This window comes from Carex rostrata, chromosome 16 (assembly GCF_964058835.1).
Source record: "Carex rostrata chromosome 16, lpCarRost1.2, whole genome shotgun sequence".
Classification (NCBI taxonomy): domain Eukaryota; kingdom Viridiplantae; phylum Streptophyta; class Magnoliopsida; order Poales; family Cyperaceae; genus Carex; species Carex rostrata.
The window spans coordinates 2,152,417-2,165,058 of NC_135933.1; the positions used below are offsets into that span (position 1 = coordinate 2,152,417).

General features: G+C 33.5%; 2 protein-coding genes across 7 annotated transcripts; one reads left to right on the forward strand and one right to left on the reverse strand.

Moving 5' to 3' along the window:
• Positions 1-616: 616 nt before the first annotated feature.
• LOC144567264 (WD repeat-containing protein DWA2-like) lies at positions 617-3,727 on the reverse strand. Of its 6 annotated transcripts, none has more exons than XR_013515381.1 (14): positions 3,570-3,727; positions 3,410-3,493; positions 3,182-3,314; positions 2,842-2,953; positions 2,515-2,742; positions 2,046-2,115; positions 1,722-1,810; positions 1,560-1,605; positions 1,410-1,480; positions 1,213-1,286; positions 1,057-1,115; positions 881-946; positions 732-770; positions 617-692 (listed from the first exon to the last, which is right to left on the reverse strand). XR_013515381.1 is itself a non-coding variant. In XM_078317357.1 (13 exons), the coding sequence occupies exons 1-12, from the start codon at positions 3,615-3,617 to the stop codon at positions 905-907; spliced, it is 1,056 nt and encodes a 351-aa protein (XP_078173483.1). In that variant the 5' UTR covers positions 3,618-3,727; the 3' UTR covers positions 617-770; positions 881-904. The 6 variants fall into 6 exon arrangements, 3 of the variants coding, with proteins under 3 accessions (XP_078173483.1, XP_078173485.1, XP_078173486.1); XR_013515379.1 differs by having other exon boundaries at positions 617-691; positions 731-770; positions 847-946; XR_013515380.1 differs by having other exon boundaries at positions 617-691; positions 731-785; positions 847-946.
• Positions 3,728-7,081: 3,354 nt separating this feature from the next.
• HCF244 (NAD(P)-binding Rossmann-fold superfamily protein) lies at positions 7,082-10,647 on the forward strand. Its single transcript, XM_078317235.1, has 8 exons — positions 7,082-7,348; positions 7,619-7,851; positions 8,659-8,757; positions 8,849-9,043; positions 9,273-9,365; positions 9,516-9,611; positions 9,697-9,837; positions 10,279-10,647. The coding sequence occupies exons 1-8, from the start codon at positions 7,210-7,212 to the stop codon at positions 10,453-10,455; spliced, it is 1,173 nt and encodes a 390-aa protein (XP_078173361.1). The 5' UTR covers positions 7,082-7,209; the 3' UTR covers positions 10,456-10,647.
• The last annotated feature ends 1,995 nt before the right edge of the window (positions 10,648-12,642 follow it).

Sequence of the window (12,642 nt, forward strand, 5' to 3'; positions counted from 1 at the left end):
GCGTTTTACTTCGCAACTCACCGTAGACTACCTCTCTATATATATATATATATATATATAGGCTGTGGCTAAATTGCTGCTGGCAGCAGTTCTGCCCAGGTGCTGCCGGGGCTTTTTTTAGCCGTGTGATGTCCAAACAACAAATCCAAACCGTTAGATGTTTAATCTATATTATAATCTACTTGGAGACCAAATTTTACATTTTTTGGAATTTTTTTACTATTTATTAAGCTGGTTTGAAATCCGCTGATTTCAATGCTGCAGAAAATTACTGAAATCAGCGGTTTTCAAACCAGCTTAATAAATAGTAAAAAAATTCCAAAAAATGTAAAATTTGGTCTCCAAGTAGATTATAATATAGATTAAACATCTAATGGTTTGGATTTGTTGTTTGGACATCACACGGCTAAATATAGCCCCGGCAGCACCTCTGCCGAAATGCTGCCAGCAGCAATTTAGACAGACCCTATATATATATATATATATATATATATATATATATATAAGTTAGGTGGTAAAAAAATTTATAACTACACTGGTGCAGTATCTAATCAAGTATGATAAACTTGACATGGTAAATAAGAAAATGAAATAAACATGGAAAACAGCTACATAATGAAAAGAAATTACGCATGATCACTAATTTTATTACAATTTGGCAACCCAGAGATATTCAGAAAAGAATCAGCATTAACTTTGACTACACTTAAATATCAAAAAAAAAAAAAAAAAACTTTGACTACACTTGTATGGTGGCATTCCATCTGATCCTGCAAAAAGGATAACTGCACTTCCATTATATCTGACATATAACAACAACGAAGACAATTTAGTTTGTGAACTTACTTTTGCATAAAAGCAAAAGGGGCAATAATTATACCACTCAAAGCTAATAGCACGCCTCTCACTTTCTCTGAGTATACGGTTTGATCGATTCTACCACCACCTGAATAAAAAGGAAAATCAATAATTTGAGTAACCATTATAAAAACTGTACTGATGTAGGAAATGGTGAAAATAAAAAAAAATGATGTGGTTAAAATTAAATTCACATACTCTTCCATCATATGACAAAGATGCAAAGACAGAAGGATCCTGTGAGCTCCAAGCAATACCTGGTATTAATAGCATTGTAAGCCTTACTGCAAGCTCGAGCTCAAATGGAATCTTAAACAAACTCTTAAATAAATATTTAAAATAGTCTCAAGCAACCATATATGCTATCTTCATAGTCTGTGTAGGAATTCAGCAATGGGTCTATCTGCCTTATGCGCCTGCTTTGGGGACTGCATAAATAAAAAAAAGCAAAATAAGAATGGAATTACTACAAATAGTAATAAACACTAAAGTTGTAATCAATAATTAAACAAATAGATAGAAAAATAGATAAACAATAAGTAGACTTAAACCTATCAAGTGTTGAATCCTCACTACCAGTTCCCACTTGCCACAAATTTACAGTTGAATCAGTTCCTGCACTCTGGCAATTAAGATGCTTTAGAGAAATAACAAAAGTGGTAGTTTATGTGCATGCATTTGTGAGATATGGAGGGACAGACCAAAATAAGGCCCTCATATTCTGGATTATGACGAACTGCCCATGTCCTGCCAAAAAAATTTAAAAAACAGAAAAAAAATATTAATGTATTTAACAAACCAAAGTTAACAAAATAAATTACCACAGATAGCTTCTGAAAAAACAGGTAAGAGAGAATAAGTACCAATGAGAATGACCTGGGAGCTCCTTCAAAGGAATCTTGGACATTCTCAGATCCCATAAGCGTATACCAAATTCATCTTCAGCAGTTGCCTATGTCATAAAAAACATATAAATAAATGTAGCTAATGAGAGATATTCTATGTCAAAACCAACCTTTATCTCGGCATAATGTTCATAGATCAGCAAAATATTTTATTAAACACTATAGAATGGAAGTTTAGTAGCTAACATACTAACTACGAATTCAAAGTTAAATAAGTTTTTAATATTTCAATCTGTATTATTATCCTGGATATAAAAGTTAATTTTAACAAATGGCACTCACAACTATATGCTGTTTCTTTGGGTTATAATCAACATCCCTTATATGTGCATGCCCAATTGCATTTGTATTCCTGCAAAATTGTAACATAACCAACCATAAAGATGTAAACTGTTATTGGCATTACCTACACCAATTACAAAATTTTCTTTAGTTCAAGGGCACCAATTTCTTTGTGAAACACAACCACTAGGCGGCCTCTGTCTAGTCTTTTTTTTTTTTTTTTAGAAAAAAAAGAAGAAATCTTGTGAAATTGTGAAAATAAAAAAATGGATTTTCAAGCGAGAGGTTCATACTTGGCACAAAAAGTTTAATAAGAGCAATGATCAACATAGCACCAGTGGTAAAAAATGGCAAAGCGTACTGCAAAGTGGTAACACTACTGAGCTATGGTATGGAACTGGTCAGGTATGGTAACAGTTAGCTACTCCAATCTTAAATATGAGATTATAGTAGTAGTTCTCATTCATACTTCATGGTGCGTAAATCCCAACACTGAAGAGACGAATCACATATGGCTGCAACAGCATTCCTGTCATGTGGATCCCATGCACCACCAGAGAAGTTATGGAGCATACCGACCGACTCTTGTGATATCACCTTTGCAATCTTATTTGAGGAATCAATGTTCCATACGAAAATGTTTCTCTCATCAATTGTGACTAGCTTGTCATGCTTCCCCATTGGCCACCAAAGGACACTATAACAAAGACGTTTAATATTTAGCATTATTTAACAAGAGAAATAACAAATAGACAATCATAACTGTGGTAATAAGTTTAAAGGAAAATATACTAACGATTTGATCTTGGCCGTGTGTTCATCAAGAGATACAAGTTGCTCAAGCTGTGGTGAATTTGATTGGGTGCTAAGCTCTGGAATTTTCCATATAGAAGCTCCATATGTCTCACCTCAATTTGACGAAAGTTACAAAAGTAAACACATGATAACTTAATTCAATTTTTCATTAGAGTTAAAGAGCTTATAAATGTGATCTATAAATTTCCTCAAATTTGGGTAATTGATGGTTCCATTTGTCATTTATTCACACAGTTGCATCTTGGTGCAAAAATACACAATATTTATAAAGAAAGAAAAGCAACTATGAACATTTCAACACAAATATAATTGTAACTCACCAGAAGTGTAAACAGTTGACAAGATTCTATAATCATATGGGCACGATTTCAGATCCCAAATCTCGTTCTGATGGTAGAACAAACCCTCGCACACAATCTCATTACCAGATGGTAATAACCGGATCAGGTGAACCTGTTCATAATCAGATCATGAATAAGCTCCAGAAAACTAACAGACCAAAAAAAAAAAAACTCTGAATTAGGATCTGAAATCTAGTCAAACAGAACCTCGTTTTCTTCCTTGAGGCTGAGAGTACCGGCGAGGAAGCTGGTGTGACCGAGATCGGCTCTGACGTCAGCAATGCATCGAGCCTGGGAACAGAAAGACAGTTCTAGAAGGCTCTTAAGGAAGCATCAGAGCAAGAATTAGAGGTTACGGGGAGTGTACCTGGTATTTCAGGCCGCCGTAAACGATACCGGTGGATCCACCTTGCATTTTCGCGCTCACGGCAGCGGTTGACGGGACGATGTCGAGTAAAGAGAGGTAGAACTGGAGGTTTGTCGCTTTTTGAAGAAGTGGAGACGCTCAATCATCTCCAGTGCATAAATGATGCGGATGTCCATTTTATATTTAAGCAAGATTTTATCCAAAAAAAAAAAAATAAATAATTAAGGATGATAATCGGTTCCTTTGATTTAAAAATGCGTTTGAAGCTATATAAACGTTTAAACGGTATATTTAGTTAAACTTAAGAATCTAATAGAATTAAATAAGTCAAAAGAAGAAGCTTCGGCTTTGTATTGAGCACATTTAGTTAAATGATGTTCAAATAACTAAGGTCATATTTGATTGTGGAGTTAAGAGGTGGAGTAAATTTATTACTCTATATTTAAACTGTTAAAAAAGAAGTAAAATAGAAGAAATAAGATGGAGTAAAAAATAAATTAACTCGCAATAAGTTACTCTACTTATTCAGACGGATTAACTTAACAATTACATTTGTAAGACCCACTTTTATGTATAAATGTTTATTTCCAATATCTTTACTCCGTTAGATGAATTAACTTAAGCAATGATCATACTACCAATCAAGCCATTTTTTATTAATAGATAAATTTTAAAAAAATATTGGGAAAAGTTAATAAATTCAGAAAAATTTAAAATCTAAAAAAACCGTTATGGTTTATAACGACCAGCCAAATTTCCATATTACCCTCCGACTCTGTAAAAAAAAAAAGTAGCAGGACGTAGCTATAGTGATTTTTTTTTCTCTTTCTGTTGAAATTTACATCATTATAAAAAAACAATAGAAAATGAAACCTAAAAAAAAATATTACAACGGGATGTTATGAACCATAACGTCTAGCTACAGTGATTTTTTTTTTAGAGGCTGAGAGTAAGGTGAAAATTTACCTGGATGCTATGATTAATAATATCCATTGGATGTCATAGAGCATGACGATGTTCTTAGATTTGAAATTTCTTCCGTTTCTTTAACTTTTTCGATATTTTTTATTTTATTTTTCTACTGATAAAAAAATCGAACCAAGCAAGATGTAAAAAAATATAAAGATGTAAATAATTTAATTCTTATTAACATTATTCTATAATCAAACATGACCTAAACTACTATGTTTAAAAGAAGTGTGAAGCTACTGTATTACGCATAACGCTCATTAGTTCATACTTTAAATTAATATTTTTATTTTTAAAATTCAAACAATCAATCTGAATTGTTCGATATAATTTTCATACGAAATTTACTTATGAACTAAAATTTATACTTTTTTTAGAAAAGTTTATTATTTTGTGAAATATGTAGAAAATCACTATTTTTGAATGGTCTAAACTTTTTAGATAAATAATTTTTTAACTATCTAAATAATTAGTATCTTTTTTAAAAAAATATAAAATTTGATCTACAAATATATCTTCATCCGGTGATCATATTAAACAATTCAAATAAAATATCTAAACTTTGTAAATAAAAATATTTATTCATAATAGAAACTAGTGTGCGTCGTACATTGTATCATAACCTCACAAAAGGATGGTGGTCAGGTGGTGTATCGTACAATCAAAATCATCAAGAACAGTATCATAATTTTCTTTAAGTAGGACTTAGGTGCTATGCATAACATAAGATTATCTGTGCTACGGTTTCAAAAATCTATCTTATAAACTTCAAACTTCTATTTAAGTAGCTCAGTAAATTAGTTATATAATAAACTTATAGATTACTAATTTTTACTATTTTTTTTTTTTTTTTTTTTTATGATTTATGAAAAATGACTAAAAATACTCTAAAATATTGACAATTTTCTTTTATTTTTAAGTCATTTTTCATAAATCATAAAAAATAGCAAAATTTTTTTTTTCAAAAATAGTAAAAATTGGTATTCAACAAGTTTATTATATAATCAATTTACTGAGCTACTTAAATCGAAGTTTGACATTTATTCAATAGGCTTTTAAGGGTGTAGCACGGATGGCCTTATGCTATCCATAGCACTCAATCCTTACTCATTTTCTTTTCTATATTGTAGTGGATATGTTTAATTTTGATTGAATAGTCCACCAAAACTCTAACACAAAAATTACAATCTTATGGTTTGGATAGCCACACTAAAACTGTACACATAAAATGTATCATTTTTTTTTTGAGTAAAGTTGAAGGTCAAATTATTCAACTATTTTTAATATTTATAAATAATTTTTTAATTGACTTTCATATCAGTAAACTTTCATACGGAGAGTATTGTTTTAGCCACTAAATCAAAAACTAACACATCATATCTATGGTAGTAGAAACGAAAACATTACGTGTGCAAGCCAGTTGATCAATGAAATTTCTTTTGATAGAGGTACTAATATTGATGTCCTTGCGTAGATTTATATACAAAAAAAAATAAAAAAAAAACATGAATCGTTAGGCATGTTTGATATGCTAGAAAATGAAGGAAAGTGAAAGAATAAATGTTGTTTGATTTGTTACAAAATTGTGAAATTCTGATGAATTAATATTCAATTTTGATGTTTGGATGGAGAAATATCCAAATCGAATAATTGACTACGGTGGATGAATACTAAATTTTGATGGTCGGGCGTCAAATTAAACCCTTCCAAACTTTATTTCGTTTCTACGAAGAATTACAAAAGACCCGAGTTTCACAAGAGAAAAATGCGGTGACGAAAATTCTTTTATTAAAATTGGACGAAATTAATACACACTTGTGAAATTTTCTCTATTTGATAAAAAATAAATCTAAACTTTGTTTTTTGATAGAATGCAAAAAGAACCTCGGCCGTAGGATGAATTCAGACGACTTTCTAAACCCATCCATCCAAGAAATCGCATCCTCTGAGATATCTCATATTTTGCGTGATTTTCTGGAAAATCTCAACCGTTAAAATAAGCTCTGAACGAATCTCAAAGTTGATTATAATATAGGCACCGTTATTACTCGTGACAGGCCTTGGCCCTTGGATGCATGCAAAAAGAACCTCGGCCTTAGGATGGATTCAGACGACTTTCTAAACTCATCCATCCAAGAATTCTCATCCTCTGAGACATCTCATATTTTGCGTGACTTTTTGAAAAATCTTAACCATTAAAATACGTTCTGAACGAATCTCAAAGCTTAAATAATACTGCCTCTATCCCCGAATAGGCACCGGACACGTGAAATAAAAATAAAGAAAAAATGCCACGGTGGAAAAATGTATGATCCGGTTGAATTCGACGTGGAAGAATTGAGATCGACTGCTCTCTCCCACTCATCCCTCTTCCGACCGGAACGCTATCCTCTGCGGAGCTGTGCGAAGCTTTTCATCTGGTCCGTTCGTTTTGATCGGACGGACCAGATCAGATCTCAAAATTAGGGACCCTCTGATCTGGTCCGTCCGATCAAAACGAATGGACTAGATTAAAAGCTTCCGCAGAGAATACTCCGCAGAGGATACTCTCCCCTTCCGACCTCTCTCCGTCTCCACTCAATGCTAAATCCCTCTCTAAGACCATGCCACCAATTCCCTGCCTTTTTTCAGCTCAACTTAGTAATTAATTAATTAATTAATCAATCAATCAATGGCGTTGAAACTTCGATCTCTTCCTCCCCACCTCTCCTCCTCTCCTACTAAAGCGAAGAACCCGAACGTCTCCCTCTTTTGGGGCCGCTCCTTGGTACATCCTCTTTCTGACGTGTCCTGTTCCTCCGCTTCACTAGGTAAGAAACTTCCGTTCTTTGTTCAATGTGATCCCTTGAGTTGTGTTTTCTTGTCAATTATGTCCCGGTGCTTTTGTTTTTTGTTCAATTGAATCCTTCAGATGGTTAAATCTAGTGGCGATGTAAGAACCCTTTGGTGCTGAAGGTCATCTTATAGTACCAAAATAGATACAAAGAATTTTGACTAAATGCACTTGGTGATTATATTTATAATTAATTTCAGGCAAATCTTATGCAAAGCTAAATATTACTTCCACTGCTTAATTTCAGGCAAATCTTATGCAAGACTGAGCATTACTTGCACTGCTCAGACAGTGTCAACAAGTATTTCACAAGGGACTCCTGTTAGGCCAACAAGCATATTGGTCGTGGGGGCCACAGGTACTCTTGGTCGGCAGGTTGTTAGGAGGGCACTAGATGAAGGCTATGATGTCAGGTGCCTCGTCAGGCCCCGGCCCGCCCCAGCTGATTTTCTTCGGGATTGGGGCGCTATAGTTGTCAATGTTAGTACTTAGTACCTTCTTTTTGTTATAAGTTTATTCTCTGACACTGACGAGTATGTGTGTTTGATACTTGAACTGTGGCCAACTATTTGGGAAAGGAATTCATTTAGTCTTAAGATCAGCATAGTGGGAATTAAACTCAGGATTCAGGTCATCTTGCTCTAATAACATGTCAAGCAAAGCATTTTAAAGAGTTTAAACTGATTTGGAGAAAGGAACTTTTAATATATATTATTTGGGTAGCACCAGCATACAACTAACATTTTGGTATCCATACATTCAATTAATATTATAAAAATATTTGTTCCAACAAGAAATTAAAATTGTAGATGAGTTATACCTTCTTTAAATAGGACATGTATCAAACTTGGATCAATTTTAAAACCGTTTAACCTTCCACCACACAAATTGAAATTTTAACAGTTAAAGAGTTTGAACAGCTTTTTGGTGGATGTCCAATCAAATTCTAAATTAACTCAAATTTGATACAGTCCTTATATAAATATTGAAGAACACGTCAGCAATATTTTTTGTTTTGTAGTTTGAACAGTATTTTTTTTTCAAGAAATCAGATGGATGTATCAAAAAAATTGGATGCTAGCTGGAATTACCCATATTATTCAACATAGATTTCTTCTGTTTTACAGTAAATTTGTCATGTTATAGCTTCTCAATTGTTTTTGCATACTGCATAAATTTATTTGCACACCGACTATGTAATTTGATAAGGGAACTTATCTGGATGGATCAGTTTGATAAATAGTTATCTTACTTACAATTAGTCACTCTCTTCTTCTAACCAAGCAGGCAGATCTTAGCAAGCCAGAGACGATACCTGCCACTCTAGTTGGGATTCACACCATAGTTGACTGTGCAACAGGCCGGCCAGAGGAGCCTATCCGAAAGGTAAGTATCTTATTATGATTTATTTATGCAAATCCCCAATTTTGTATTACAGGATTGTCGTAGCACTCTAAAGGTATTGTTTGCTTATTAGGTAGATTGGGAAGGTAAAGTTGCCTTGATACAATGCGCAAAAGCCATGGGGATTCAAAAGTATGTGTTTTATTCAATTCACAACTGTGATAAGCATCCTGAGGTTCCCTTGATGGAAATCAAATACTGCACTGAGAAGTTTCTTCAGGATTCTGGTCTGAACTACAACATAATTCGGCTATGTGGGTTCATGCAGGTATCTGGAATATTTTTGTGTAGTCAATATTACCCTCTTTAGGTGTGTTGCACGCAAGCTAGAAATCAATATTTGGTTGGAACTGGGAACTAATCCTTTGTATATGGCATTAGGGATATATTTGGAATTTTGTGACAATCAAAGGATGAATAGTATGATTTTGTAATATTTTATTTTTTTCTTCTGCTTTGTATATTGACATTACAATGTTAAATAATTGTATTAATAGGGCCTGATTGGGCAGTATGCTGTCCCTATACTAGAAGAGAAGTCTGTTTGGGGCACTGATGCCCCTACTCGGATTGCTTACATGGATACTCAGGTGAAGATGGCTTTTCTCTGCCTTTTTTTCCCTTTCTTCTTTTGTTACTTTTACTTTTTCTCTGATGTCTCTTTTCCTTCAGTTTTTGTTTTAATGATTTTGCTTTAACTATTAGATTTTTGATCTTTAGATAATTGACTTGTCATGCAGGATATAGCTCGGCTAACATTTATGGCAATGCGTAATGAGAAAACCAACAATAAGGTTATGGAGTTTGCAGGCCCGCGTGCATGGACTACCCAAGAGGTATGAAGAATTCTGTCAAACAAGAACTGTTGATGTATTTGAATAGTTATAACAGTACTTACTGAGCTCTTCCCCATTCCCGTAGGTGATTACATTGTGTGAGAGATTAGCAGGACAAGATGCAAATGTAACAACAGTACCTGTTTCAGTCCTGAGATTTACTCGCCAGTTAACCCGCTTTTTCCAGTGGACCAGTGATGTGGCTGATCGGTTGGCTTTTACAGAGGTAATCAATAACATTCAATGGTGGTAAAATAGTGAATAATTATAATCAATGGTGGTAAAATAGTGAATAATTATAAACCAAAAAGAGCAGAGTCTCCATAACTCCAAAATTAAATTGACCAATTTTAGCTTGCTAGGGAGATCAGTGGCACTATTTTTGCTATTACTATGCTGGAGACTGACAGCCTCTAAGCTTTAACGTTAAAGGTTAAAAGCTTGTCTTGGTAGTGATTTGCAGTGTATGAAAGTTACCTTTTTAACCAGTGCATGATTGGTAGTGGTCATGTAAAATTAGTAGATTGGAGAACATTGGTAAAGTTTCTCTATGTTAGGCTTCTGGGTACTTATTGTAAGACACCACCCCATTAGGCTTCTTTTGGGCTTTTCTGATGGAAAAGATAAATTGCTTGGTGAAATCTGACACTAAATTCCTTTCTTCTAGGTTTTATCTAGTGATACTGTTTTCTCAGTTCCCATGACCGAGACCTATAACCTTTTAGGAGTCGATCAAAAGGACATTGTAACATTGGAGAAGTACCTCCAGGATTATTTCACCAACATTTTGAAGAAGCTCAAGGATCTAAAGGCACAGTCTAAACAGATGGATATATTTATCTGATGAGGTTCTTTTGGTTGTCTCATCAGGGGTTGTCAAACTAATTAGGTGCATATTAGCAATTAAATTGTATTCTTCCTTTCTGTTATACTGTATTCTCAGTTACATATGTTACATAATTTGGCCTATTTGATGTATAAAGTTCTACATGACTACATCCATTTTGCGATGAGAATGCTGATTCTTTTGTTCGTTCTTTCTTGATGTTCAAGGCTTCCTTTTCATGGAAGAATCACTATCGAGAGGAATTCAGTTCTTTTTTTTTTTCTTCAGAACTCAGAAGATAATATAGCAAAATGTATTAAGATAAAACAACAAAAAAATATAGTGGAAAAATAAGGAAGAAGAAAAGAGAAAAAAAGGATTTGTAGGAAAGTGAAAAGGAATTACCACTTCAGATGAATTTCATCATATTACCTTTTATATTGTATAGTTTACAGAATGGGATTAGATATGAAAAGTAGTTGAAAACTATCATTAAATTTTTAAAGACCTTCCTGTGAAGTGCTAAATCACTATATCGAAGAATTCAAATTTTCTATAAGATTAAGGTACACATAAGAACAAAATAAAAAGAGAAAAAAAGAAAAGAAAACCCACTTGTGTATTAGGATATGGAAGTGTTAATTCATATTTATTTCATTTTACAATATTTTGAATTTTACAAATTTGAACTCGAAGTTCCTAATAGCTAAAAGAATCTAGGCGGATGCTCTCAAGCCTTAAACAAAATTTCAACTAAATTCTCCGTAGCACCTATGCATCTCTTTTTCATTAATTTCTCCTCATTAAGTTCAATTTATGTCTCCTAGCCGGGACAAACTTGGGTCCGATGCCCATCGGACTCAAATTTGGGTCCGATGGGTTCTAAAACCGTCCGATCCTCTTTAAGATTCGTGCGCACGGATATTGAAAAAATGTGCACGGATATTAAAGCGACGTGCACATATCTTAAAGCAGATCGGACGGTTTTGGAACCCATCGAACTCAGTTTGAGTCCGATGGGCATCGGACCCAAGTTTGTCCCCTCCTAGCCATATGTGTTCATTAGATTACCATTATGCCAAATCTGTACAACTGTAAGGTTATCCATCTTATAATCTTTGGTATGTAACAAGGGAAACGGACAGCCGTGCAGATGCAATTGTACGTAGCGATATATTGACATGAGATATGTCAATTTAAACGACAAGCTAAATTAAGAAAGTGCATATAAAATTATGGTAACTTAATTATTATGTGACTTAAAAAAAAACTTAATTATTATGTTCTATTGTGGTACGATGGTTGCTAATTTAGGAGATTGTAGGAGGTTGAAGTCCTATAATTAGCTATGATTTTTTTTTTTTATAAGGAGGTCTCTCTAAGATACTAAGATCTAATTGGTACCCGAAACTTTTACATGTTGCAAGATATTTCCTAAATTTCGTGTGCCTTCGTGTGTTGCGTCTCTGATAAGTATTGCTTAGATAGCTCCAGTAGCTAGAGATTATTATAAGTAACTACTATTCTGTTAAATAAGTTACTAAGCAATTGTAACAACCATTCTGTTATGAGTTAGTTAGACAATTAAATCACCGATTAGACTCTTTAAATAGAGGTCATTGTACTCTGTAATAGACTGAGATTGAATGAATTCAAGATTACATTTCTCCATTGTTTACTTCTCTTTCGTCTCTAAGCATCTTCTCTGCATTACTCAACCACCCCTATCAAAGCATAAAGGTGTTGTGTTCACGTGTCCATCAATTCATCGGTTACCAAATTCCTGCAGCAATTAAAAGTAACAAGAGCTATCATTTGATTTTTCAAATAAATTTCAGAGGGCTTTCATTTATGTGAAGCATCATGCTCATATTATTGCGATCAAGAAACACTCGGTTTTTCAATTTGACGAGGGCCCCATTCTAGAGGAATTAACTGATGCCTTTCCTTGCTCGTGTAAATGGGCCTAGGTTTATGATTGTACAACCTTTAAAAAATAAAAATAAAAAATAAAAATAAAACCTAAAAATACTTTTTGACAGATTACTATTCAGCGAGTCTATGGTACTATGCATAGTACAGATAGATCCGTACTATAGAACAATATTTTTATTTTGAAAATCTTAACGGTTTATTTGAACCGTTCAACATAATTTACGTATGAATATGTATTTGTACATTGAATTTTATAATTTTTTAGAAATT